Source organism: Aptenodytes patagonicus, chromosome 3 (genome assembly GCF_965638725.1).
Source record: "Aptenodytes patagonicus chromosome 3, bAptPat1.pri.cur, whole genome shotgun sequence".
NCBI lineage: Eukaryota > Metazoa > Chordata > Aves > Sphenisciformes > Spheniscidae > Aptenodytes > Aptenodytes patagonicus.
In genome coordinates, this window is record NC_134951.1 from 29,940,708 (window position 1) to 29,967,323 (window position 26,616).

The following is a 26,616-nucleotide window of genomic DNA, read 5'->3' on the forward strand; positions in this document are numbered from 1 at the left end:
CTTAGGCAACTTCCAATTAATTTGGAATTTTGCTTGCATAAGGATGTAGGAGTTACCTCTAACTCCTTATGCTGGTATTAATTCATAATGGGGAACAGGACCTAGTATTACATACAAGGGAGACTCTTTTCCCCTAACTTGCAAAAATGGTTAAGTTTTCACTCCTGTGCATCACCTACTTTTGATAAAAACCCCACAAAACCCGAACCCCGAAAACCAAAAAAACCCAACCCCAAAACAAACTTGAGGTAAACAAATGGAAAACAAATCAGGTACCCAGGCACCTCAATTTAGGCAGGCTGGATGTCCTTTTGGAGGACAGCAGGATACCTACCTCTTTCCAAGTATTCCACGGGAAACTATTCCCTTTAAAAGAAGAGCTTAAAAGGTAGGTGCAGGTTTATGGCTAGATTAGGCAGACCGGACCCCCCCTTAGTGTTTATTTTGGGGGGGATTTCACTTGTAATGGTGAAAGTGCTCTGGGTAAGTCTAACACAGAGATTTATTAGCAATTGGAAGGCAGCTGGCCACTTACGTTTAGGTTGGAATTTTGCAGACTGTTTTACACAGCGACTGGGTATTTGAAAACTCAGTGTGTGTCAGTACTGAACAGGACATTTTTTCACGATCATGTCATAGGCTTAAAATGGGAAATCTGCCTGGCCAAGCCTGTATTATTTAATAGCCCTAAATAAACACCAAAAAGGGTGAAGAAAATCCTTAAACTGCAGTGGGTTTCTTTGAATGGAGACAGAATCGTATTTTGGAATTTTCAGACAATAAGAAATTCTCCTTATGAAAAAATATTTTAAACCTTTTTTGCATTATTCTGAATCCTGACAATTAATTCTTCATATGATTAAAAAAAAAGATAAAAATCCTAGATACATAGCTATGACTAGTTTTTATGTTGGATAGGAATACTTTTGAGGTTAAAGAAATCTTTCAATTACCTACAGATTACCTGATAAGAAAGGATTGTATTCTTTACTGCTATACAGGTAGAAATTTGATTAATCTCAAAAGAGTATTAGAAATGCAGCAAATCTTAAATGTTATATATAACAAATGTATTTTCTTCTTGTAAATTAGTTTAGTGGTAATAATTTCCAAGAAAAGAAACCATCAGTATCTATACAGATACACAGACTGAAAAACTTCTTTGTGTGTTTCAGAAGCTCACAATTTAAATATGGTAAAGATAGATATTAGACTAGGAAAAAGAAGAAGAAGGAGATCCTTGTGCAGCAGAATACATGAACTCTACAAACGAATACTACTTTCTTAGTCCTGATGCTCGATAGTTCGAATCTTCCCCTATCTGTTTGGAGATGATGGTGCAGTGGCTGAGCTCAAGCTGTATTTACGCTGATCAGCCAGGATGTTTGTGTTAACTGGCTGGTTGCTGCCACTCCACGCACAAAAGAGGCTGAGTTCCACTTTTGTTTCCCATGGTAGAAATTTGGATCTCTCTCCTTTACCCACGCTTTAATTTCTCAAATTTGCGAGTACTTCTCATCTTTGATGCTTCAACCCCTCTCTCTAACATTGATCAAATGTTCAAAAGTAATCAGAGGAAGATTAACAAGAGAAAATTAAACAGGTCAAAAAAGCCCCCAAGCCCCAGCAAGGCAGGCAAAATTATTTAAAGCACATGGAACATCTTGTAATGGAGTACGAGAGTGGCATCCTTTTGGAGAAGCCTAGCACAAGGAAAGGGCAGATCCTTCCTTGATATGTAGCCTGAAATATGTAGCCTGAAAAACGATGCTAAGGGATCGAAAATATGATATATAACAGAACAAGGATGCAGTGAGCATATTTGCTACAGCAGCCTAAACATACTGAAGAAGATGCATGCAGTGAGAGGCAGAGGTGTATGATAGACCTACCTGTCAGGATAAATTTAAGAAGATTGTGAAGATGTATCTAGATTTCCCCCGCCTGTGTACTAGAGTTTTGGACAGGGGACTTGGGGAATAAATCCAGGATCTGAAAGCCCTGTATGAGTGGAGCCTGAGTGGCTTAGAGTGTCATAAGGGATGTGACCATCGTCACTTCCCACTTAAATAAATTAACACTGAGAGACTGAGAGCATATTTGACTAAAATAACCCCCTGAACCTCTTTTCAGTGCATGATTCATGCTTTACTCACTTTGGAGCCTGCAGTAATTTAAAGGACAGCTCAGAACATTTACCCTGCTATTTATAGTAAGTACAGAGGTATCTGTGCTTCATGGTCAGAAAAAAAATCTTGGTATAACCTGGATGGCAAATATTTAAAGAAGTAATAAAAAGCATGGTGCAGAGAACTGCAAAACAGACATACAAAGAGAAGTTGGGCTAGCAATGACACAAATACACTACAAGAAAAATGTAAACCTGTCAAGACTTCTGAAAAAGCCAGATCAGTAAAGGAATTGAGTTAAATGATCGAAAAATCTATAATAAGTATTTTGAATAAACAAAAGTTAAAAAAAATTTCAAGAATAATATTTTAAGAGGTGAAAACATCAAGAAAGCAAGTTACGAAGACAATATCTATAAAGACTGAGTTACACGAGAATTCAATCAGACTGATGATGCATGTAGTAAATAAGATTGTGGGTAAATTAACAATAAGAGCTGAAAGGGAGCTGGAAGCAGAGAAGGGACATTTTGTGCTAATCCCTGCCATCCATAGAGATCCAAACATCCCAGACATGATGGATGAACAGGGCGGCTTGAAAGAGAGACAAGATATTGGCATCACCATGTTTACCCTCCTGTTAGCACTGGTAGTCATGCAAGCAGAGAAGAACTGGGCTGCGACGGATTAGCATCGGGCACTCTGCTAGTTAGTATAACAAAAGTGGGAGTAGAAACTGTGCAATGATATATTTAATGCAAATAAGGAATTTGGTTTTTGTTAATTAGGTAGCAGAACAGGTTGGAGTATGATGGATTGGACTGTGTTTGGATGGAATGATGGGGACAGTTTGACAGCTGACCATATGGATGTTGATGCAAAACATTTGTGAGGTGGGTTGTTGCAACATCAATGATTCTGTTAAAAAATTACTTAAAAAATCAGTCCCTACTGGTAATGTTACTGTGGAAGTGAAGAAAATATACATGGGAAAAAAGTAAGCAAAATACTATTGAAACTGTCTATAGGTTTCAATAAATACATTAGTAAGAAAGTTTGGGTTATGAAATTGTTTGAATTGTGGTTTCGGGAGTTTTCCACCAAGATGATATCTTTTCAATTCTTTGTCTGTTTTCTTTTCCCAAGAAAAGGATTTTTGTGTGAAAGGGCTGACAAACCCCTCGTAAGGTTTTGCATTGTAAGATTTATCCGAGTCTAGTAATATAGATGTTAGTTTTGCTTCTTAATTTCTGCTGAAGTAACGATATGACTTTTTGCAATAATGTTAGTGTTAATGGTTAATTGAAATAAAAAAAAAAAGAAATAGGTTAGGTCTTCACCTAATTTCAGACAATTTGGGGATCATTACTCAGCATTAGAGGAAAAGAAACTAGTAGGGGGGGAAAAAACAATGCAGATGTAGACATAACTGCTGACCTGTAAAAAATCAGCAGGACACAGTTCAATAGAAGAGATGGTGATGGACAGCAAACTGCATACCATGGTTTCCAAAAGTGTGGTAACGCTGATGTGCCAAACCCTAAAACATTAATTGAAATGAAATTAAAATGAAAAACATGGCTGGTTCTGCGGAGTGCTCCTCAGCATTGTCGCACTTCTCCCCCTCCGGTCCAGGCCGGGTACAGCACTCAAAGCAAATGTGCGAGCTCTTACCTTACTCCTTGACCTGCCCTGGACGGTGCGCTGCCAGTCTCAGTAAGATCTCTTGGATATTAACACACTGGTCAGCCAAAGGCAAAACTCTGCCTTCTTGCAACTACTAGGTGCATTTTGGTGGATTCGCTCCTACTCCTGAGCAACTCGTGTAGCAGCCAGGTGGAGAAGGGAAGAAAACTGCAGGGATGAGCACTTGCTATTCAAAAAAAAGTTGCTTTGGGTTAAAGTTGCTTTATATGTATATAAAGATATAAAGTTGCTTTGGGTTAAATAAATTCTTTAAAATATAAATATATAAAAAGATAGTGATAGAATGTTTTTATCCTGGAAAACTACAGAGCAGCCCTGGAGAGTGAAACTTGATTTTCTGTCCTGTTAAACTGTACAAATGGTCCCTTGGCAGAGGTTTGGCCCAGACCAAAGGGCACACTTCATGGTTTGAGAACTAGCATGAACATAGGACTATTCTTCGTAGGCAATTTGGATGTGGCCACCTTGTTTTGAAAGGTAATTGGAGTGCGTTATCCAATGTCAGTTGAACTCAGCACCGTGTTTAATCTGCTACTACGGGGGTAGGCTGCAGTTTTAGGCCGGCTTCCAGTGGCAGTGTTTGTTAAGACTGCAGTTAGGTTACTTGGCAATGTTTTAGGTGAACATGAGACTAGTATGTGTCCTGGTCCATGATCGCTTTACTGTTCTTAAAAACAGCGTGCCAGCCTAAGCTACTGATTTTCCTCACTTTGTGCATATAAACTGCATGTCAACTTTGATTTTCCATCCCTTTAGACTCTGAATTTGTTGCAAGATCATCAACCAACTTTTCTGCTTGGGGAAAATTAGCAAATAAGTGGCGTTTTGAGGCAGGGACACAAAACAGAACATAACCTAAACTGCAGCAAAACGGTCAACACAGTGGCAAAAATGGCAAATCCTGCAGTTATCTTGGTAAAATGACAAAATTATACAACTGTAGAACGGTGCAGAGTTTATGGGATCATGGAATTAAAAGGAAGTTCCTCGGTGTTTGAATACTGTGCTGAATATTTCACTTTCAAACCAGTTTATCAGCATCATGAAACTTCATGATATTGTGATCCTCAGTTTTGGGTACTGGAATTGCGTAAGATTCAGATGATATTGCTGTTGCTAACGTGAACAGGGGACAACAGTAGGTGACTGATGAAAAACAGTACTTGTGCCAATCTTGAGGACAGGCAATTTTGCTGAACGAAAAAATAATAAAATAAATTACAGTTTAGTATCAGGACTGTAGAATATCATGATGAAGATAGTTAACAGATTCAGCCCAGTTTCATAGAGAATAGGAAGAGATAAGGAAGATCCTCAAGCTCTTGAAAATAATGGAGGAAGGGGAGAGCAAGAATGGGGTTTCGAGGTGCTTTCATTTCACTGACTTTGGTAGGGTAGCAGGCTAACAAAGCATTAGAGAAAACAGGGAAATTGTATATTCTGGAGAAATTAAATTCAGTTGTAAAATTGGCAAAGACAACAGTTGTGCCTCAGGAATCGGTAAAAAAATTAATCAACTGCATCAAGTCCCATGTTGTGGTAAAACAGAGAGGCCGAGAATCGCTGCCACCTTCCACCATGTTGGCAAGAAGGGCACGGGAACCGTTGGGTGCCATGGGAGGACACCTCGCGTAGACCCTTCGGGGACAGCGTCGCGGGTGCCTCGGCCACACGGGGTTTATGCACCACAGTTGTGCGGCCAGGCCCTCCGCAATGGCGGGCCACCTGATGCCGGCTGCGGCCTGGTGCTACTGACGGACTTGGCCCGGCACGGCTCTCCTGCTGTGGGGGCCGGCTCGCGACTCCGCTTCGGCCCCCGGGGAACCATTTTACTGCACTGACATTCAATACGGAGTATTGTGAACCTGGAAACACGAACGCGGGCAGGCAGGCGGTGGGAGCGACCGCCACCCCAGACACCCGCAGCCATCCATTAGCCTCCCATTAAATCAAAGGCTAGGGGGAAAAAAGAGGAAAGGTATTTGTTTCATTTGGTGGCAAGTATTTTTAAACGTCTTCAGTGATGAAAATGACAAACTGATATAAAGTTAGTTACAGCGTATCACGCGCTGCCAGAAAAAACAGGCCAAAGGACCCGTTTAATCAGTTTAGGTATCTGGGTACGATGGTCCAGGCCCCACAGAGCTCCCTCCGGGGTCGGAGAGGCGGCGGCAACCCACCCGCCGGCCCGCAGCAGGGGCCGCCATGCTGGCTGCGGGCACCTTTCCTTGGGACTCCGCCCGCTTCGCGGTTGCCCGCCAATGGCCGCGCGGGAGGCGTGGCCCGGGTAAGCGCGGCTGAGCGTGAGGCGCGGCGGAAGTGGGCGGGGCTGGCCGTGCGCGGGAAGCCGGGGCGCTTGGCCGGTGCGCGGCAGCAGGTGGGGGCTTCTGCGTTACCGCGGCGGGCGGGGGTAGTTGCCATGGGAACCAGGGGGTTGGCCTCTCCGGGAGGGGGCCGGAGGCGGCCCCGAGGCGGCTCGGTGGCGGGCGGACCCCGTCCGCTCCGAGGGCCGGCGGCGGCCTTCCCCCTCCTCTCCCCCCCGCCCCCCCCCTTCCCCCCCGGTGCTGCCTTCCTCGTGGTTGAGCGCCCGTGTCGCCCCCAGGCCCGCCGGCGGGGGAGATGGAGTTCTCCAGCGGCCGAGGGCGGCTGAAGCAGGCGTGGCTGGCGGGGGACCGGCGGGACCTGTACCCTCACAGCCTGCAGTTCTACCTGGAGCCCCCCACGGAAAACATCTCCCTGGTGGAGTTTGAGAGCTTTGCCATCGACCGCCTGAAGCGTGAGTAGCGTCCCCGGCCGTCCCCGCCTGGAAGCTTTTGATTCTTCCTGTCATGGCTCTATGTATTTTGCGGGCTTAGGTGCTCTCTTTGCCGGTTATTAATATGAACTGGCTGCCTGCTCGTGCTGAAATGAACCCCCTTTAAAGGAAAACGTGTTGCTTTAGGTATTTCAGAGAGCTGTGACTGATTTCACAACGAGCGTTTGGTGTCTAGCAGTCAGGACTGTATCGTTTTGGTTTACACTGGTGGTTTTTATGTTTCACTTTCTAGGTGTTGTGACATATTTGATGTCTCTCAGTACAGTGATCATTGTAGCTGGGGGCAGGAGTTCCCCTAAACTACTGAAAACCACTGAATCCAAGGTTTTCGTCATTACAGTGGAAACCAATGTTCTGAGACTGATCCATCAGAGTTAGCTGTCTCCCTTTCCTTGTTGACTGTGTGGATCCCAGAGTTGGGCTAACTGTTCGGGACTTGTGGGCCACATCTCATCCTCCATATTTCTTACCCCTTTGCTGCCCATACCACTAAAAGCAATTCCTGTGGCCTTACCCCAGTTTGTGTATTACCCAAGACGTGATACAGTAAGATTTCTTTTCAATATGTTGTCTCTAACACGGAGTTTTTCTTTTTTTTCCCCAGTGCTCAAAGTAGTTGAAAACCTTGGTGTGAGCTATGTAAGAAATAGTGATTCATACAAAACTAAGCTGGAGTTTGAGCTCCGGAAACTTAAGTTTCCCTACAAAGTAAGTAAAAATCAAAAAAGGGAACTCTCTTGCACTTTATTTTCTTTACACCATTCAAGAATTCTGAATAAAAGTAGAGGTGATAAAATACTATTCCTAAAACTTAAGTTCTGTCATTTTGTCAGAGATATAGTTTTTCTTTGAGAGTCTAGGTTTCTTTCTTTAGGGCAACCCCCTTCTTTAGTAGTCTTGCATTTATTGTCTTAAAGATGAGTATTGATACACCGTTGAACAGCAATGATAAATTAATTGTGGATTTTTAATCTGGGAGAGATTATTTCTCTGAAATAATATGTTCTGTAGGCTTTGGCTGAGGATGCTGCGAGAGATTATTTCTCGGAAATAATAATAATAATATGTTCTGTAGGCTTTGGCTGAGGATGATTATGAAGCAAGAAGAAAAGACCATATCTCTCATTTCATACTACGCCTTGCTTACTGTCAGTCGTAAGTACTTTCTGGATTATGCTATACTCATGATTAATTTTAAATGTATACAGGTACTACATTTCCTTATTATAGACATTACAGATACTTTAGAGTTGTGTGGCTACTAAATAGAGAGGTAGGCTCTCTATTTAGAGGGTTTTTTTGCTAGGAACCTGATTTCAGCTGTGATGAAAAGGGATCCTTGGGATTAAAATTAATATCCAGATTTTGTAATAATTAGAAAAAAAAGTATAAACTTTTGGGTTTTACGCACAGAATGCTGATCTGAGTTTCTTCCTTTTGACATCTTTTTTTGAGATTAAAGCACACCAGTATTAAGTCTTTGTCAGGCATTGGCAGTGATTGATAATTTAATTTAAATTAACTGCTGCATATGCTTGAACTGTTCATTACTGACCAAAGACCTGACTATGTAAATAGGCTTTATATTATTGTCTAAAAAGAGAGCCTTGTTTCTGGCAAACAAAAAATACCATCTGAGTTTGAGGTTTCATCTACTGATTCTGCTTTTCTTCCAAATTCATTGCCATGGATGGTTACACTGCAATTTTTTTGTCGTGTGAGATCTCAAGCACAAAGTTGGTCCTGTCAAGTACATTCCTTTTGCTTCAGCTGTAGTTTTTTGGATGAAATTATACAGGTTGTCAGTGCTTTATGTCTGTTAGTAGCTTTGTTATGCATCAGGGTGAACTTCTGACTCCTTGCCATTGCAGTCCTTTTCTTGGAATTAAAACTGGCAAATATGAAGTGTGTACTGTTTTGAATTGTTAATTCAATTGCACTTTAAGTTGTGATATAGTTTCTTTAAATTTCGTGAGTGTGGTAGAACACATATTATGATACCATGATAGCTGACATGACTGAAGTGCTGCTATGGATGGATACGGATTCGTAAGCAAAAACAGACTGGGAAGATGAGTAGAAGGGATTGTGCTCTAAGCCAAGATATGGAACTGGAATGGATGGGGCTTTTCCTTGGAATGGGTCATGAGACAGTTGAGAGTTTTGGGGCAAGTGTTGGAGAAGAGACCAAGGTGGCTAACAACACGACAGGTGCCTGCTACAGATCATCTGATCGGAGTAGCAGAGGCCTCAAAAGCCTCCAGATGGAGGAAACCTCACCATGACAGGCCCTGGGTGACTTTAAACACCCTGAAATCATCTGGATTATTCACATCCCATCATGTTGCCCTTTCAAAAGACATCTGGGCTGTGCTGAAGACAGTTTGTTGATGTATGTGATTGATGAGCCAGCTAGATATGTGATGCATGTACAGTGAAGAACAAGTTGTGATTGTGAAGGTCAATAGCAGCCTTCACTGCAGTGACTCTGATAGTATAGTTTAAAATCCTGAAAGAAGGGAGCAAGTTGAATAACAGAATTACAACTGAAATTCCTACTACCCTTCTCTATTCTACATGTATTAGTTGCGATTATGAATAACAAATGTAATATTGGTTTCTTTCTAGTGCTATGTTTGTTGCACATATTTTTATAAACTCCCTTAGTCATACCGGTCCTACTGATTTTTACAAGAAAATATCTTGCTTTACCTATATTGTAAGTTTCTACCAAAACCCCTTAAAAGGTAGTATCCTTAAGCAGCCTGGGACTAAAAAGCCCCTGAAAACTTAATGTTTCTTATTATGCAGCTAGTGGCATTTTGAATAGTCAGTGTGGTTTCCATTATCCTCTCTTGTAAAACTTTACTTTAAGCATTTAGTATTATTTAGATGGGATCATTGCTTTTCTGTGGGAGATGGGACACTTTGAGGGTGTTGGTAGTGACACACTTGAAGAAAGTTCTGCTGTTCTGGAAGGTAGAATTGTCTGGTGGCAAGAATCTGATCTGGAATTCAAGAGGCATCTATTTTTGGTTGGTGTGTGGCTTCAGGAAAAATGAGTTTAGGTCAGATTCACAGAAGGCAGTACACGCCATGTAGCAAAAGGCTGAAGGTTAGGTATTTGATTCAGGAGTGGAATTCACTAAGCTTTGTCCACTGCGCTGAGAAGGGAGGAAGGCATATGTGAATAACAGTGGCCAGCATGCTGAGTGAAAGGCTGCCTCAGTCAGAAATAACCAAGCAGGGACTTGGCTAAACATCATCACTGATGTGATATCTCCCCCCACCCCTGCCCTGGGCCCTGCATCTCTATAATGGCTCTGGAATCTCCTGGAATTAATGATAGATGCAGATAATTGGACTGCTTTCTTTTTCTCTGCAAGCTATCTTTTTAAAAGAAGATCCTTGTCTTTTGTATGAGAGCTTATTTGGCTGCAGTGCTTGTTTAGGAAATAAATGGGAGATGTTTCAAACCCTGTGTTTCAGCGAGGTGTCTTAAGAATTAGACTATAGCAGGGCAGAGGTGGGAAGCTTGTTGAAGGTGAACCACTGTGCATAAATGAATACAAGCCATTTTGGGCCACAGAATCAGCAGGAAAGAGCCTGGCTTTGTAGTCTAGGGGGAAAGGCCCCTTCTTAGGGAGGAACGGTGTTGGATGGGGCTCCAGGGCACTCTTTAAACTACCTGCAAATGTATTTTTGTGTTCCTGTTTATGTACAGGTGGGATGCAGTGTTTCAATAAAGCAGCTTGATAGTCAGTTTCTACTTAAAGTAGCTTTTTTTTTTTTCTTTGAAAAGGTGGACTTAGTGATTACTCATAAAATGGGAAATAGCATCTTAAGCACTGTGAGGTGACCCTATACCCAGCATTCTTTATTCTTTCTTGGAAAGCAGCTATTTTAGGGATGAGATATTTCTATGCTCTAAAATTGACATGTTTCCCAAAAGATAAAATTGAGAGGCAAATAGAATATACTGTTCTCTAAGTTTTTATCATACTAGGTCAGAAAAATAAGCTTGGCACAAATCATTAGGTTAACTGATGAAAGCTATTAAGGTAGGAGTGTTTAAAAAAGCATACTTAAATAAACATAACTGCAAACTAGCTTGAATTCAGTTCCCTGTGGCCTGCCAGGCCGTTGTGTTTACAGGCTTGTTTTCCTGTGACACCACCTTTTTAACTTTCTAGTTGGCCAACAGTGCCACCCAGGGGTACGAGTTTACATCAGCTTTTTTTTCTAGTTTGCATCAGTCCTCACTTATAAATTGGATTGTTTTCGTTTGGTTTTTACATGATCTGAAGTGGCCGGCTCCACCATTCTTGTCAGTTAAATTTGTAACGTAGTCATCATCTCTTGACTGTCCTTGTGCCTTCTGAAATCCAAGACTTTAAAGCTTATTCTCATATAATGTTGCTAAGATACAGTATGTACAGTCTTGAGTGGCCAGTCTCATCCATACCCTTCTTTCACACCTCTTGTAATGTCACTTATATCTGTCAAGACCAGGAAATAGAATAATTTTGTTTTATTCACTTTCATGGCAAACACAGCTCTAAAGAGAATTTTGCTTGCATGTTGGCCATGACCACGCATTTGTGCTTCTGTCTGTTGCATTTCTCTTCACTTTTTCAGATTAGCTATGAAGAATCTTGAAAGTCACAGGAACATAATCTTCACTTTATTTACTTAAGATGGACAAAATAAATCTTGCTTCCGCTTTGACAGCGAAACTCTCTCTCCTATTCAGGAAACTTTCAAACATACTTTTGTGCTGCCTTTTTTTTTTTCCCCCCTATGGCACATAACAAAGACATAAGTTCTTTATCAAACTTAGCAAGGCCTTTTCTTTACTTCCTGCCATTTTTTTTTTCTAGATGATAAATTAGACTTGTGTGCTGAAATTGCTGCCTCTTACATTGACTAGCATTTACTTTTGTGTGCTTTCTGTACCCATGTTCCCCTTGCTGTCTACCTTTTTAAACTTAAACTCTGAGGAATCTTCTGGTGTTGGTTTCCTAGTAAAATAGAGCTCTGGCTCACGCCCAGGCTTTTCACAAGTTAACATTAAGTTGTTGGTAACTGAACTCTCATATATAATTGTGGAATGTGAGCTACTAGCTCCAGATTTAGGAGCATTTTCATGTCTTTCTAAAGTACTTCTATGTTGATGCTTCACAACAAATAATGCTGATGCCGGTCTTTCCTACCATTCCTTGGAGGGTGAAGAGGATTTCCCCCCCGGCCCCCCTCTGCCCCCCCTCCCCTCCCCTGAGTGCTCTTCCCTGATATGAAAGAGCCTGTTCTTTCGTATTATTTTTCTAGTTGGGAATCTACTGCTCTGATTTAAACTGTTGAGTATTCTGCACACAAAAAAGTTAAGTGGCAAAAAAAGAGGAGATGTTCCTAACGCATACGCTTCAACTACCTGCAACTGTCTCATCTTCAGCAGCAGCTTGGTTAGTTATCTAATGACAGTGACATTGCTTTTCAGTTAAGCTTGTGGTTTTGATAATAAGTATTATTACTAATATGTGTCTGGAATGAGAATGTACAATTTTTTTTGAATGTTAATAGTGACTATAAGATGTGATTTGGGTTTAGAAATGATGTAAAATTTTCCAAAGACATAAGGAAAAAATGAACATAAATAATGCCCTAATGATGATGTTCCCAGGAAAGTCAGTTTTAAAGTATATGCTGGACATATACAGTAACGTAAGCCAGCTCATCAGCTAGTTTGTCAACTGTAGGAAGAATCCAGGTAGGTGTGGGTATTATATTAGAGATAACTAATATTTTCTTGTTTTGGTAACTTAAGTGGGTAGGTGGGATTACAAATTTTGATCTACTCTTCTGAAGGAAAGGAAGAAAAAGAGACTGGCTGGCCTCCAAAGTAACTATATATGCTGAATTTTTTTTTTTTTTCCTTAGGAAAACAAATGCAGTGTAAAGCTGGTGAATTAGGAAAAGAGTAAAATTGTCATGTCCTAGGTTTTTGTTACTGTCCAAGATGATCATAGAAGAACTGCAGAAGATCAGTCATAAAGGCATTAACTTCCATTTTAAGTAGCACAGATTATTAATACATCCCAAGCACTGAAGCTTCTACAGGGTTATACTTTACAAAGCACCTTAACAGAGCCTTTCCACCTGGAATTATAATTTGAATAATAATTACTTTTCTCCAAGCCATATTTCAAGCAGAGGTTTTGTCCACAGAGACACAAACAATTCACTGGTCCCCTCTAGGAAAAGTTGCTTAAATATTGTAAGGAGAACATGTAAGACTGCAGTATTTCTGTGCTCTGTGAATTGTCATGACAGTAGCCCACAGCGTAGCTCTCGGAGGACAGTTTAAAAGAATGCCCTGTAATAGTGAGATGCAGTATCATCTGCATTCTGTGCTTGTACGTACAGGGTGGCTTTTGTTACTAATATTCTGGTACCTTCTTGCTATAGCTTTGAGTAACGTGTTGATGCCTGGGAATCTGAGTGCTGGGATGTTAGCAATCCAGTATGCAAAGAGTAATATGAGTACTTAGAGTACTTAAAGACTGGCTTCAGTGTTGTTTTTCTTTCATGCTTTCTACTGACTCCTGTCCCTGTGTTCTTGTTTATTCTCCTACTTGCTCACCTGCAGTTGCTAAACCCCTTTTGCTCTTTTGTCAAGTGTTAGATGTTCTATTTGTGTTCCTCACTCAGGTTCATTGTCATATATTTTCCTTCTGCCTGCTTCCAGGCTATTTTTTGCCTAGCATAGAGCACTGTTGTTACAGTATCTGAGATGCATGCGTGTTCCTTCAGCCGGAGATACCCCAAAAGTGAGAATTAAAAGAAGTGGGCTTCATAATGTATTTGCCTCATCAAATTAATTGTGACATTAGTTGTACAATGAAGAAATATTGTGCCATGTTGAAGAAAAAAAGCTGTCCTTTAAATACCGAAGGAGAATGTTAGCTGCGGTTGGTTATTCTTATCTAAAATAAGTAAGAAATGGTGAGTACTATTTAAAAGAGAGTAACAGCTTTGATACCTACAGAGCAATTTTTAGTGTTGAGATTGACTACCTCTGTTCTTCCAAAACATCTGCAGTTATGCTTCTTTGTGTATTGTCTCTTCAAAAGTCTTTTCTGATTGAGTGCTCCTTCCTGAAGGCTTCCTACCTTCTCTTCCAAGCTCCTCAGTTTGTGTGTCCCATGCCAAAGTCAGCACTACATTAAATGCTGTGTTCACTAGGTTTGACATCTAGTTTATAAAGAAAGAGGGAACGTGTAATCAGAAAACGTATTATGGTTTTTTTATCATTTCTTTGCAGTGAGGATCTCAGGCGTTGGTTTCTTCAACAAGAAATGGATCTCTTGCGATATCGCTTCAATGAAGTGACTGACAATTTAAGGCAGAAATTCCTGGAACACGTTAACTTATCTTTTGAAGCTGTAAGTATGTTACTTTCTGGATTTGTGTTATATAGCATGTACCTGATGTTTTTTTTAAAGTTCTCATGAAGATAGTTTTAGTACTTCTGTTTAAAAAATAAGAAGTGCCCTTGTGGCTTTAAAAAACCACCACACAGAACTTTTGAACTTGGAGAACAGTCATGCCACAGAAATGAGGATTAAGTGATGTAATTTTGTGCTGCAACAAGAGAAGTTCAGTCTGCTTCAGTCAACCAACACTTAACTGAAAAATGAGTAATTACAAAAGCAAGTTAACAAACAATGTAGTTCTAGTTCTTTACCCCCTTATGTGAAACCTTAAAAATACCAAATCTGTGTAGACAAACAACTGTTGCTTTTGAGGTGCTTTAGGGATATTACAAGAGTTCCTGCTGTTATATACTGCTTCATTTGTCTGAGTGGATTAAAGGAAAATGTCTATTGCAGTTTCTGCATTAATGATTTCAGTAAGATTTTGCATTGCAGCTATGAACTATTTTGTTAGAAAGCTCTAGTTTTGCCTGTAGCTCTCGAAGTAAACTTAAATTAATAAAAATTAATGTACTATCATCACTCTACTGAAAAACACTTTCTCTTAAAACACTGCTTAATTAGAAGAACTTAAATATTCTAAAATATGTGACTGACTTATGCATTATATGTTGCTGGATTGAAAGATCTGGCACCAGTGCATGTTGATGATGAAAGATGACTTGTGCAGTGTTGAGAATGAATTTGTCTAGCTAAACAGTAACACATGGGCTTTCCTGGGTCTTTGAGAGACTATTGGAAATGTCATTCTTTGGTTCAACAGACATTTCAGCTAATGGTGTGTTTGTGGAGCTGTATTTCCACTGCTTATTCCCCGGTCTCATATTGTCCTGTCACCGTTTCAGCATTCAGGCTTGTGAGAATAAATTAATGTTTACAGGTTGCTGGAAATAGCTGGGAGCATGCCTTGGTTCTGTGCTATGGAATGTGCCTTCAATATGTCAAAATGATTAAGAAGGTATTACTTACGCCTATTGAGGCAACAAAGCATCATTTCATTGAAAATCTGCTTCCCTGCTTCTACTGTTTTTCTCCCTTCCAGTTCTGGTGGGAATTTAAGCAAAACTGATCCCTCCTTGCACTTTCCTGTATAAAATATTTGAATATTACTAAGTAATTCCATACGTATCTGAAATAGTTCTAAACTCTATGGTGCTATGTAGGGGCCACTGAAAAATAAGGCCACTGTAAAAGCAGTATTCTTTTTCTCAATGTTGTATTTGTAAAGGCTTTAAAAGGGAAATGAAGATGAACTGTGCTACTCATACTTCTCTGTTAGAAGTTACAATGTTTTCATGCCTTACTGTGCATAAAACAAGATGGAAATAAAACTTTGTGTTCTGCCTGTTAGAAAAGGGAATGGTCTCCAGGAAAAGGAAATAAGTTCTGATACTACAATCCGGTTTCTATATTGGTAAACTGATTGGAATTCTCGAATTGGATTTTAATTGCTTAAGATATCCTAAAGAAGTTAGATAAATTTCTTTAAAGAGAAGACAGGTGCCTTGCATTTTCTAGTTAATGGTTCTGCATTTCAGAATTGCAGTCTGAGGTAGGCCAGAGCTGCTGAAGTTCAGAACTTGGTGTAGTCTAGCATAGCTATCTCTCCAGTTAACAATTCTAAGAACCACTGTAAGAAGTGATTCTCAGTATTTAATAAAAGAACCGGTCAACTTTTTTGTGGAGAAAGGGGGAATAAGTGGATCGTCTTGTACAGTTTTGTCACAGTTGTCTTCATTTACAGCAACAACAAAGTGAAGCTAAACACTGAGAATTCAATAACTGTCACTTCTCTCCTTTTCATGTTTGCTTACATGCATGGGAAAGCGAGACGTGTATTCTTATAATGTTTTGCAGACTAATTCCTGAGGTTTTGTGAATTATAGATTGAGTATTATTGCTTTATAGAATCAAGAAGTCTTCAGTCCCACTCAGGGGTAATATTTAAGCAGCTCTTAAGATCTTCTGTGAAGACTGTAGCGCCAAAGATCTTATTTAGCAACTTTTTGGAAAGAATGAAATTGTTAACAACTAGAAGAAAAAATATCAGACTCTTTGAATTTTTTTATATGACAGTCAGCTGTGAAAAATTTGAAATTATAGCAGTTCTGATCTTATGATTAAAGAGAATTTTTATTAAAGAACAAGAACTTTCTGAAAATAAAAATGGAAATGAAATGTAATGAAAAGGAATGTTTTCACTTTTATAATAGGATTTCTTACGTCCTGTGACTGACATTTATGTTGCTAATGGAGCAAAATACATGGGAAGGGGTTTGTTAAAATAAGTAAATATTTGCTCTGGGGAGCTGTACCGGATTATAAAGATGCCCTTTACTTGTAAAAAGGAGGCTATAAACTGTTCAAAGTATTCAGACTAAAGATGATGACTTCAGTAGAATGAATTTGTGTTTGTATATGCGTAGGATTATGATCACTCAAAATTTTTACAGTGTTTGTGAAAACGAGCTTCTCTACATTTAGTATAAATTATGGAAATGTGAAGCTTAAGTAAGTTCTTCCTTGAAATGTTTTTACAAAGCTGTCACTGCATTGAGGTAGTCCATCTTTAGTATTTCTTTGAGAAGCCTCTGGAACCTGGGCTTTCTGAAAAAAAAAAAAAAAGTAAGTTGGCTTTGGGTTTACATTTGAGACACTTTTTTGAACTACTAATGGGTAGATTGCATTTTAATCACTTGTAGGAAATAGCTTTGGCCAATCTGTTTCCTGGCAAGTGTGCAAGATGCCTGGACTGGTGCTGCTCAGCATGCTGGAACATTGGTTAGGTGCTCAAAATTTTACACTGCTCTGAAATACTAGTGTTTATATTATCCTACCAATTTATGCCAGCGTGGGCAAGAGGTAGAGCATGGGGTATTGAATAAAATGTCAAGAAAGGTAGAGGGTAGAAGGAAAGCAAGAATAATAGTGGGGGAGTGGGAATGATGGACTTCATTCTCACTCTTTCTGGTTTGGTGGTTTTTTTTTTTTTTTTGGTGGTGGTGAGCTGTTAATTGTAACTGTACCATAGTGTGAAATGACAGCCTCATTTTGTTCCTTTGTTGCAACTTCTGTACATTTTAAATTATTTACACTTTTTTATTTTAAACTCCGATGTAGATGTTCGACTGTTATTGAGATTGAGACCCTACTGGAGCCTTTGACAACTGATATTCTTCCAGTTACTTGTAAATGGTAGAAGGGAAAAAAGTTACATAAATGGCAGTGGTGTTTTCCTTTTCTGGAAGCATGGGTATGTTAGGTTGGATAAGAAAAGATTGTCAGGTCACTGGTGGCAAGGGCTGAGGTTGTGCCCAAGAATTGAGACTGATGAGGATAATTTGGAATTTTACTCTTGTTACTTCTCAGTTTGAAAAACTCAATGGTCTCAACTTCTGAGAGGATGTATTCAACATCTCCGACGATAACTCGCTTCAGCTTTTGATTTTTGGCCACAATTCGGGTCAGGAGTGAAACCATTTTCTTTATTCCTTTTGGTTAAAGCATTCTGTGTGGTGTAATGAGTGTTGGACTCAATTGGACTTAAAGGAACATTTGCTAAACTTTCTGTTCAGTAATTCTGCAGTTCTCTTGTTCAGTAAAGCTTATTTTTATCCTTATTTGACACTTTAATTTCTGGACCTCATTCTGTAATCTTATCGTCTTGACTTTTTGTGTAATGCTTCCTAGAAGGCTTGCTGTCAAGTGTCCACCAAATTTTGGGGAACTGTTTAAGGGAGAAGAGACTGGAAGACTGGTTAATGCATGTCTTACTGTTTGACAGAAATACTCTTGCCTCAAAACTAAGCTTACTTTTTTAAAAAAACCACCACACATGGATCCATGACTCACTCCTTTTTCACCTGGTCATATAAGTTACTGTTATTTTAGCGTTATGTGGTTTATCAATCTTTGAATACGTTCAGATGTCAGAGTTTCCTGCTTTTGATGTTTCCTTGTCCTGAAAGGAGTGCTATGTTGCCTTTCTTGACACTTTAATATGGGGCATTCAATATGAGAAGAAGATTCTGCTGTATAATTGTCTCTTTCCTTTTAGTGAACAAGAAATACTTACTAATCTGTTCCCGGTTTCTAGAGCTTGCTTAGTTTTAATCTATACTTCAAGAGTATTTTCCCCTGATGTGGTGAATGGTTTTCTATCACAGTAACAGGAGAATCATGGAATGGTTCTGAAGGTATTTTGGAATGTTTTCAGTCTGTTCTATACTTTATGTACTTTAAAAAAAAAAAGAAAGAAAAAAGCTTTTTAAGGGACAGTGCTGTCATCTTCCAGATAAATACCGAAGCTTTTTATGTATGGCATGTAATTTGCAGCTCTCAAGGCACATTAAATAGTCTATGTGTGAAGTCAGTCACATAGTGAGCAAAGGTAATCCTTAAGCAGCACTCAGAAGTAAATGCTGACATTTAAGGTGACAGAGCCCATCAAAGAGAATATGAAAACACAGGTGTGCAGTTGAGATTTACATTAATTTAGGAGATTAAAGCATTAAAATCTTACTATAAATGAGTAATTACAGCAATGATGCCTGACAGTTTCTGGCAGTAAAAGCCACTAATATAGATTTTTAAGATATTTAAAGGGAAATATAGTGAATATTTTAAATATTATAGTCATTGAAGAAAATATTTTAATCTTAATTAAGTTCTTCAGTATATGAAGGAATTATATAAAGTAAACGGTTTTACAGGTAAGTGACACTTGGGCTTTAACTAGAAAGTAATTTTTCTTTCTTGCCACAAGCTGTGGGCCTCTGATGTTTTCCTTTGTTTAAGTTAGGAGTGCCTGATTTTATTTCTGCCAGATTGTGATACAAGACCTGTTTGGAATCAGGTGACATCATGCCCAAGCCTCGTTTTGTCATGTAACTTTATCAGTGAGATTGGTTGTCTCTGTGGTTTTCCACATGTCCTGCTACGTATGCACCCGCTCACTCGTCCCCCTGTTCCTACCCCAACCTTTTCACTAGTCCTTTTCCCTTTTTTCTTGTAGCTGGTTACGCATGCCCATATCAGAAGCCCTCAAGAAATGACCATACTTACACTTTTCTGTTATAATAGTGCTTTTAGACCTTCATAGGTGAGATAAATCCTAGTTTATCGATTTGACATTCTGATAGCCTTTTTGACATAATCAGAATATTTATGGCAACTGCCATAAGTTGTTACTGAAAAGCATCTGTAAGTTTGAGGAAAACTGCAAGATATCTGAGTCATTGGTGTTACTAGAAATTTCTGAATTAAAGTGTTGAGCTTCCTATTTTTCATGTATTTGGTCTTACAGGACCTAACACTGGGGAAGTAATTAATCATGATGATGATGATGATAACCTGAAGCCATAAAAATGGAGTAAATTATTCTTTCCTTCACTTCGTATGCTGCTTATCTTTTTCTTGCTCTTCAAGGCTGTGTCTGTGTATGTCATATTGCACAGTAACTCCTAGATCTTAGGCTGGATGTTTGCATGCTTCTGAAATATAAATAGGCACCTCTAATGTATTCTGCTTCTTTCAGCAGCTGTTTTAAGATATTTTGGAAAAGCAATGAGAGTATTCTTTTTAGAGTTTTATTTACACTTTTTTTTTCTTCTAATACATGCCAACTTGGGCTTTATAGCATTAAAGGAGAAATTGGGTCAAAAGTTACCTAGTCATACTGGTATCTTAGCTTTGCTCAATAGTTAGAAGTGGAGTCTGCTGGATTGGCAATTTACATGCCAGTTACTGTAAATTAGTATTTGGAGTAATGTTTCCTTAAAAGGAAACTCTACTAGCAGAAGTCTAAATTATCTTTCTTTTCATTCCTTGTGAATTTAACTTGCATGTTAATTTCTGTAATTATTAACACTTCCTTCTTTCCATGAATTTGACTTTTTCCTCAGCTGTTGCTCAATCCTTCTGTTCCCTAAAATGACAATGAACAGAACTTTCCTCTTCATTGCCTTTTCATAAAACTTTTCATATAGGAACTGTCACTTATCTAATTCATTTTTAGACAACTGCCACATATTCTGGGACTGTTAACTTCTAATTCCTGGAATAGGTCTGCCATACTCATTTTGCTATTCTCTCCTGTTTCTCAAATCAGTCTAGTCCTCCTCCTATCACAAAGTAACCCTCTGTAACTTATCCTTCTGAGCATCTTGCACTCCTACTTCCTGTGTACAAATTTCAGCAGAAGCAATGCCTAATTTTGCTCTTAAATTCTGGGAGATTCTTCCATGCTGTAGTCTGCTTCAGTGAAACTGATAATGCGCTTGAGCTGTTCATAATCTTTCTTTTGACGGGATTTAAATTTTGAAGAAAATTTAACAATTCACTGTCTGTCTTCAAGTAATAAGCTCTCCTACCAATATTGTATTCAGTACTTCATCACTAAATTAACTGTACATAGCAGTTATAATACTTGCTTTTTCTTTATCCTAACTTCAACTTCAGGTCCTTCTACTGAAACTACTTTCTAGTCTGCTCAGTCATGCTTCTCTTCTCTCATTGTGTATGGCTGTGGATATTTTGATTATTTTCTTTTAACTTATCCGTTCTGTTTCTGTGGTGAGGGCAATAGCATTCAGTTGTTCAAATTTTCTTCTTTTTCATGGATGTGTGGTAACGCTGTTACTATGGTCTCAACCCTTACCTGATAGTTAAAAATACTTTTTTGCTACTAGCTCTTTGTTTTCAATTAGTTTTGTCTTTCCCACTTTCTCTTTTGGGTGTTCTCCTAGCTTATGTTTAGTGTAGCAAAGCTGTACTTTTCCTTAGAACACCATTGACTTCTTGGCACTGTCAGAAGTATCTCCTTTGAAGCCCTCAATCTGAGTTTCAGCCTTTTGTCTGCTTTGCCTTGCATAATTTTAATTGTCCAAGACCTACCACTTGTTCTTAGACAACATGTGAAAGAACTGTGCTTTCAGCATCTGCAGCTGAAGGTCTCTGTAGGTCGGTGATACATCTTGTGTTGATTGGGAAGAGATAGTGAACTTCTGGTTCCTTTCCACTTGGTTCTTGTGAAAACTTGCCACAAAGCTTGTTCATCTTAACCAGTCAGACTTTGTCTCTCTCTGCGGACTGTTTAAGGGTGTCTCTTCTGTTCATGTGGACCAAAATGTTCTGTGGTTGCTTTCAAAATGCTATGTATTTCTTCTCTTTTTGTCTTTGACTCTTTCAATAGCACTTTGAAGATGACAGTTGTTTCATTTGCCTTGTACATGAAAACTTCACAGCTTTGCTTGCAAAGTCCCCAGCACCTGTGCATTCATGTCTCACAGTGGTGGTCATCATTCTGCTGCTTTACTTTCCTTATAACTTTTTTTTCCTAATGGCAAACCTAACTCTACCTTCCAGTAATGTAAGTCTATTTCATCTTGTTCTATCCACTAATTGAGAAAGGTTTCTTTTTTTTTTTCTTCCTCTTTGTATTTTCCTTCTACATATAAGATGACTCTAATTATGCTTTCTTGCTGTTTCTTCTTTTAGCCTTTCTTTGTGTGTGGTGGTTTGTCATTTCTGTGGGTGTCCTTTGCCATTTTTTAGTGGGGCAACATCTTTTTTTTTAAGTGCAGTGTCAGCTGGTCAGAATATTCCAGCTGAACCATTACCAATTCTAAGATGACTTGGAGATTAAATTAATGTATTCTTTGCATTCCCCCCCCCCCCCAATAGCATGATATAGCGACTCCCAAGCTGGAGATGGAGAGGTCTCACAACTGCTTTTCTCAGCGCGCTGTTAGTCAGCTCTTCCTGTTTGTACAGAACTGACTCAGATGTAGAACCTTGCGATGTCTCTGCTGAAATACAGCCTTCAGTTTTAGACCAGATGCTCTTGTCTGATCCCTTTCTCCAGAGCCCTTGCAGTCTCCTCAGCCTCATGGCATTTACATATATAATCTGCTCCTATTTTAATGTACAAGCTAGTAATTAAATTATACAATTTTAGTTTAAAATTAAATAATCGTGGAACTTGGCTTAATACATCCTTCTATTCTTGAGTTAAATTCTTCCATGCATGGCTTTTCCAATTGGTTTTGCACCCAGGTTATAGGAGATTCAGTGGAACTGTTCATGAAAGTGTCTTATGAGAGTGACTTTAAGGGCTTTTCACACAGTATGACACCTGCTTTTTTCCCTGTCCCTGAGGTCTGTTGCACTGTCATAAAGGCAGTGAGATTGGCTTAACACAATTTGTTTTTTGACAGATCCACGTGGGCTGTTACATGTCTCCTGTGTTTTTTTCCTAAGTGCTATCAGATGCTTTGATTTGTTGCTGTACCTTTCCAGGAATTTAACTTGATATGCTGGAATGTGGAGTGGAATAGAATGTAAAGTTTTATCCTAAATTTATTTTTCAGTGATGTTCAGTCATCATCTTGACTGTTCTGATTTCCTGTGACCCTTCCTTCATCTTATCTTCAGACTGTTCATTCCTTGAAATACATATTTCCTCTTTGTTGCTTCTACAAGAAACGAAAATTAATAGTTATTATCATATCTTTATCTGTGGTATAAGGATGATGTATAATTTAATTTAGATTCCTTGCAATGCTTCTGTTCTGTGTTATCTTTCTGCAGCGTGCAGAAGAAATAAACTTCAAAGTGTAGTATATTTCTTCTTGAATGCATCTTTCTGTGTTGCTGTTTCCTTTCCACAGAGCATAAAAGATCCTGTTTAAATTATCTTAGAACTTCTTCACCTCTGAAAAGCCTCTTGAAATTTAAAAAATGTTATGACTTTGTTTATAACTTCTAGGTTAGATGCCTTATTTTTGGGTAGCTGCCAGTTGTTGCAAAATTAACCATTTTATTTTTTTTTTAGTGCTGTTATAAAGCACATTATTTTAAGAAAATGTTTTGGATCATAGTAATGGGGAAGGAACAGTAGATGGGAATAGTCAGTTGGGGGAGCTAATGCTCTATAGTGCATCTGCCAGCGTTTGAGAGGAAGGAATAAGAACTGCAAAATAAAAGGAAAGAGCAAAATGCGTTAGTGGAGTTAATTTTTTTTTCCACAGTAGCTTTTCTTTGATGTTGCAGTTGAAGTACTTTTTTAGCAGCTTTAAGCAGTAGAAATTAAACTTCTTTAATTTCCATTTTTATGATCAGAGCACTCCTATGAGAGACTTTCTGATATCACTATTATGCTTTCTTCAAAAGCATTTATCTCAGTAGTGGGGCAGTTGTATAAATATTTGTAGTTTAGCTTCTTGAAAAAATGTTTTATGATTGCCTTTATTGGGTACAGAAAATCCTAAAATCAGATTTGGATTAATGAGAATGTGACTAGTTTGTGTCCTTAATAAGGACAGATATAGATGAAAGAAAATACTCAGTATCGTGTCTAACCACTAAAAGGCCATGACCGTAATTATCCATTTTGGTCCCAGGTGTATAAACCAAAATGTTCTTCTGATTGGGTTTATGGCTTTGCATTTCAGAAGCATTAAATAATATTTCTTCCTTTCCCAAACGGGATGGGGAAAAATGGTTAAAAGTGGAAACTGTCTAGAGCCTAATTTTACTGTGTGGAAACGTATGCCAAGCTAAACCAGTAACTCTGTCCAATTAGGCTGCAGTTTGCATTTGTGAAGGAAATGGTTCTGAATTTATCTTAGTTTCCTGCTACTTGAATCTTACATTTGTCCCTTTGCTTGAAAACCAATGATGCTTCTCTTACAGGTGACAGCAAAGGTTAGAAGTGATGTATGTCTAAGTGGGAAATTGTGCCTTATTGCCAAAGTTAAGCTAAAAATACGTATTCTGTCACTTAGTCACTCGACGCTTAAAGTCATGATAGAAACAAAACTGTATGTGGAAAGGCTTAGGAGTAGGTTTTTTTTAAAATGGTAGTTTGTTTAAATCATAGAATCATAATAGAATCACTAAGGTTGGAAAAGACCTCTAAGATCGAGTCCAACCGTCAACCCAACACCACCATGCCCACTAAACCATGTCCCTAAGTGCCTCATCTACACAAATAAGACAGTGAAACATGTATACCATTAGCACTTTAAAAAATGTAACTGGCTACTCTCATCCTAAAGTATTTCATTTCAAAGGAAATAATAAATTTCTCAGTTTAATCATTCACGTTTCAGAAGATTGATTTAATTTAAATGAAACCAAGTGGCTGCTTTGTTGCAGAATTGACTGTTTTTTTTGTCCCAGATAAAGAAAAAAAGCCCATTGATCCCTAGGTTTATGGCTACCTCCTGTAGTTAGGTATTAGGGGAAGAAAATCCTGGGGAGACCTCTTTCCTCAGAACTATTAGCAGTGTGGGAATCCAGTTCAACTAGTAGGTAGTACTCTTCAGGCTGTTGTATGGCAGTCTGAGGATTTGGTAGGCCAACTGGCAGGTCTGTTTGCAAAGGAATGGTGAAGTAATGTCTTTTGCCAAGCAGCATCATAAAATAATTGGGCTGATTGCAAAGCAACCTGAGTATTCTGGTGAGTTAACATTGTGAGGGATGTGTAGATGGGGTGAGGTTTGATTAAAATGTTTAGGCTTAAAATTAATTATAGCATTCTCATATAGAGATTTTTAATAAAGCTCGATTCACAGGAGAATGTAAGTACATCTCGTAAATCTAAGAGGGAGATGTGTCAGATGGCAGGAGAGGAGAACACGCACTTGCCATTTTTTTGTGGACTGACAGGATGGATGGGGAGAGGTCTTTTATTTACCTTGAACTATAAGCATGACTTTGTTATTAGTCATGGAGAAAACTAGCATTTTGCTGCAGTAATTCGAGTTGCATGTATTTGTTTGCACATATGGTGTTGGTGATGTTCTATAAAATTGTGGAATTAAGTAATAAATGTGATTGAAGAATATATAGCTACTGGGGATGTCCCGTTTCACCTTCATAAACATAATGAACAACAGTTTGTAAATTATGCAAAATGCTAATTAAAAGTTTTAATTTGGTAATCATCTCAGTTTGATTAGAAACAGATGCTGATTATCTGCAGAAATTTAAATGGACCCTTAGAAGATAGCTTTTATTGCTTAAAATTGACTTGTGAAACTAAAGTCAAACTAAATCTCAAACTGTACAGTTACTTATGCCCCCTTTAGTGCACTAGAGCACTATGATTCTTATTAAATAGCTTTGTGTGGTTCATTGTTTCAGTTAAATAGGACCTTTAGAGTCCACTGTAAGGTTGAATCCTTCTGTACTGGATACTATACACACTCCTTCTGTTTTGAAGTACATCCTTTTCCGGCTTTGAAAAAGTTACGTGCTTTGAAATGAAAATTGCAAAAAAGGCTACAGTAAAAATGAGATGATGAATAAAAACATCCTTCCTCCTAATCTAGATGAAAACAACTAGACAACATTTGGAATACAGTCTGAATCCTGAGGCAGATGTTCTGCTGTAACCCTGGATTTCTAAAGTAATATGAAGTGGCAGCTGTACCAAAAGGCAGTGGAGAATAGGTTATCTTCTACATGACGTTCTTCAGCTTATGATAGAAGAAGTGGGAAGGGTACCCACACTACTTGTGTGATAATGTGCTCTAGCACTCAGTGGTTGATCAGGTGGCACTTGACTGCCATTTATCTAATGGCTTGGAAATGGTGAAAGAATAGCAAGTCCTAACCTGATCCTTGTAAATCCTCAGTTCTTAGCAATCGGCAATTTTGGGTTCCTGGAAGAAACTTAGTATAGACAAGGAGAATGGTGTCATCAAGTGTCCTCTCTTTTTCTAGAAATATTTTAGATATTCTTTTGGGGCATAAGGGAAGAGGAAACTGGGAAATCAGTAGTGTATTTTTAAAAATGATATCCATAGTTATTCAAGAAGAAAATAAATTCTTTGGATAATCAAGGTGTTAAGTTCTTTTGTAGTGGTTGAGGTTAAGAATGTTTCCAAAATGAATTTATTCTTCACATAGCAGTGAATGCAGTAACTTTGGAAATGTTTATATTGTTCCTTAGTACAACAGCATAAAAGCTGATAGGCTAGTTTGTGCAGGATGTAATTACACTGCAAGTAGAATTTACTAGCTGCTGTTTTCGATGTAAGCTTCATAAAATGGTCTCTCAACACTGAAATACTGTTCCCTGCTAATCCTGTGATGGAATCTAGAGAAACATTTGTTAACAAGTTTCTGTAAAATTGAGTCTGTCGTTAGCATCCCGATTTGTAAATGGAAGAAAACTTGTTGCCGAATTCTCATAAGGATCTTCCGTTAGCTCTTCAGTCATGTGTGACTCTAATATGTATGTGGTGATGTTTCCAGAGTAATCTGTAGTAATTGTTTTGTTCAGCTTTCCTTTTCATGGATGTAGGGAAATGTTTGTCAGGAATGTAGGAAACTGGACCTGTGTCACTGAGTTTCTCTGTGATTATGGAACCGCAGCTTCCTCAACTAGCTGCGTAGTTGAGGAAGATCCATAAAATGTCCTTTCCATGCCCACTCCTGACTTAAAAATAAATAAATAAATAAA

General features: G+C 38.7%; 1 protein-coding gene across 2 annotated transcripts in view; it reads left to right on the forward strand.

Annotated features, from left to right (window-relative positions):
• Positions 1 to 6,182: 6,182 nt before the first annotated feature.
• Positions 6,183 to 26,616, forward strand: part of PRIM2 (DNA primase subunit 2) — a 132,664-nt gene continuing 112,230 nt past the window's right edge. For both annotated transcript variants that reach the window (XM_076335444.1, XM_076335445.1), the window contains exons 1-5: positions 6,183 to 6,213; positions 6,439 to 6,612; positions 7,256 to 7,359; positions 7,727 to 7,806; positions 13,973 to 14,093. In XM_076335444.1, coding sequence (XP_076191559.1) covers positions 6,456 to 6,612; positions 7,256 to 7,359; positions 7,727 to 7,806; positions 13,973 to 14,093 — 462 coding nt within the window. In that variant the 5' untranslated portion in view covers positions 6,183 to 6,213; positions 6,439 to 6,455. The remainder of the gene's footprint in view (positions 6,214 to 6,438; positions 6,613 to 7,255; positions 7,360 to 7,726; positions 7,807 to 13,972; positions 14,094 to 26,616) is intronic.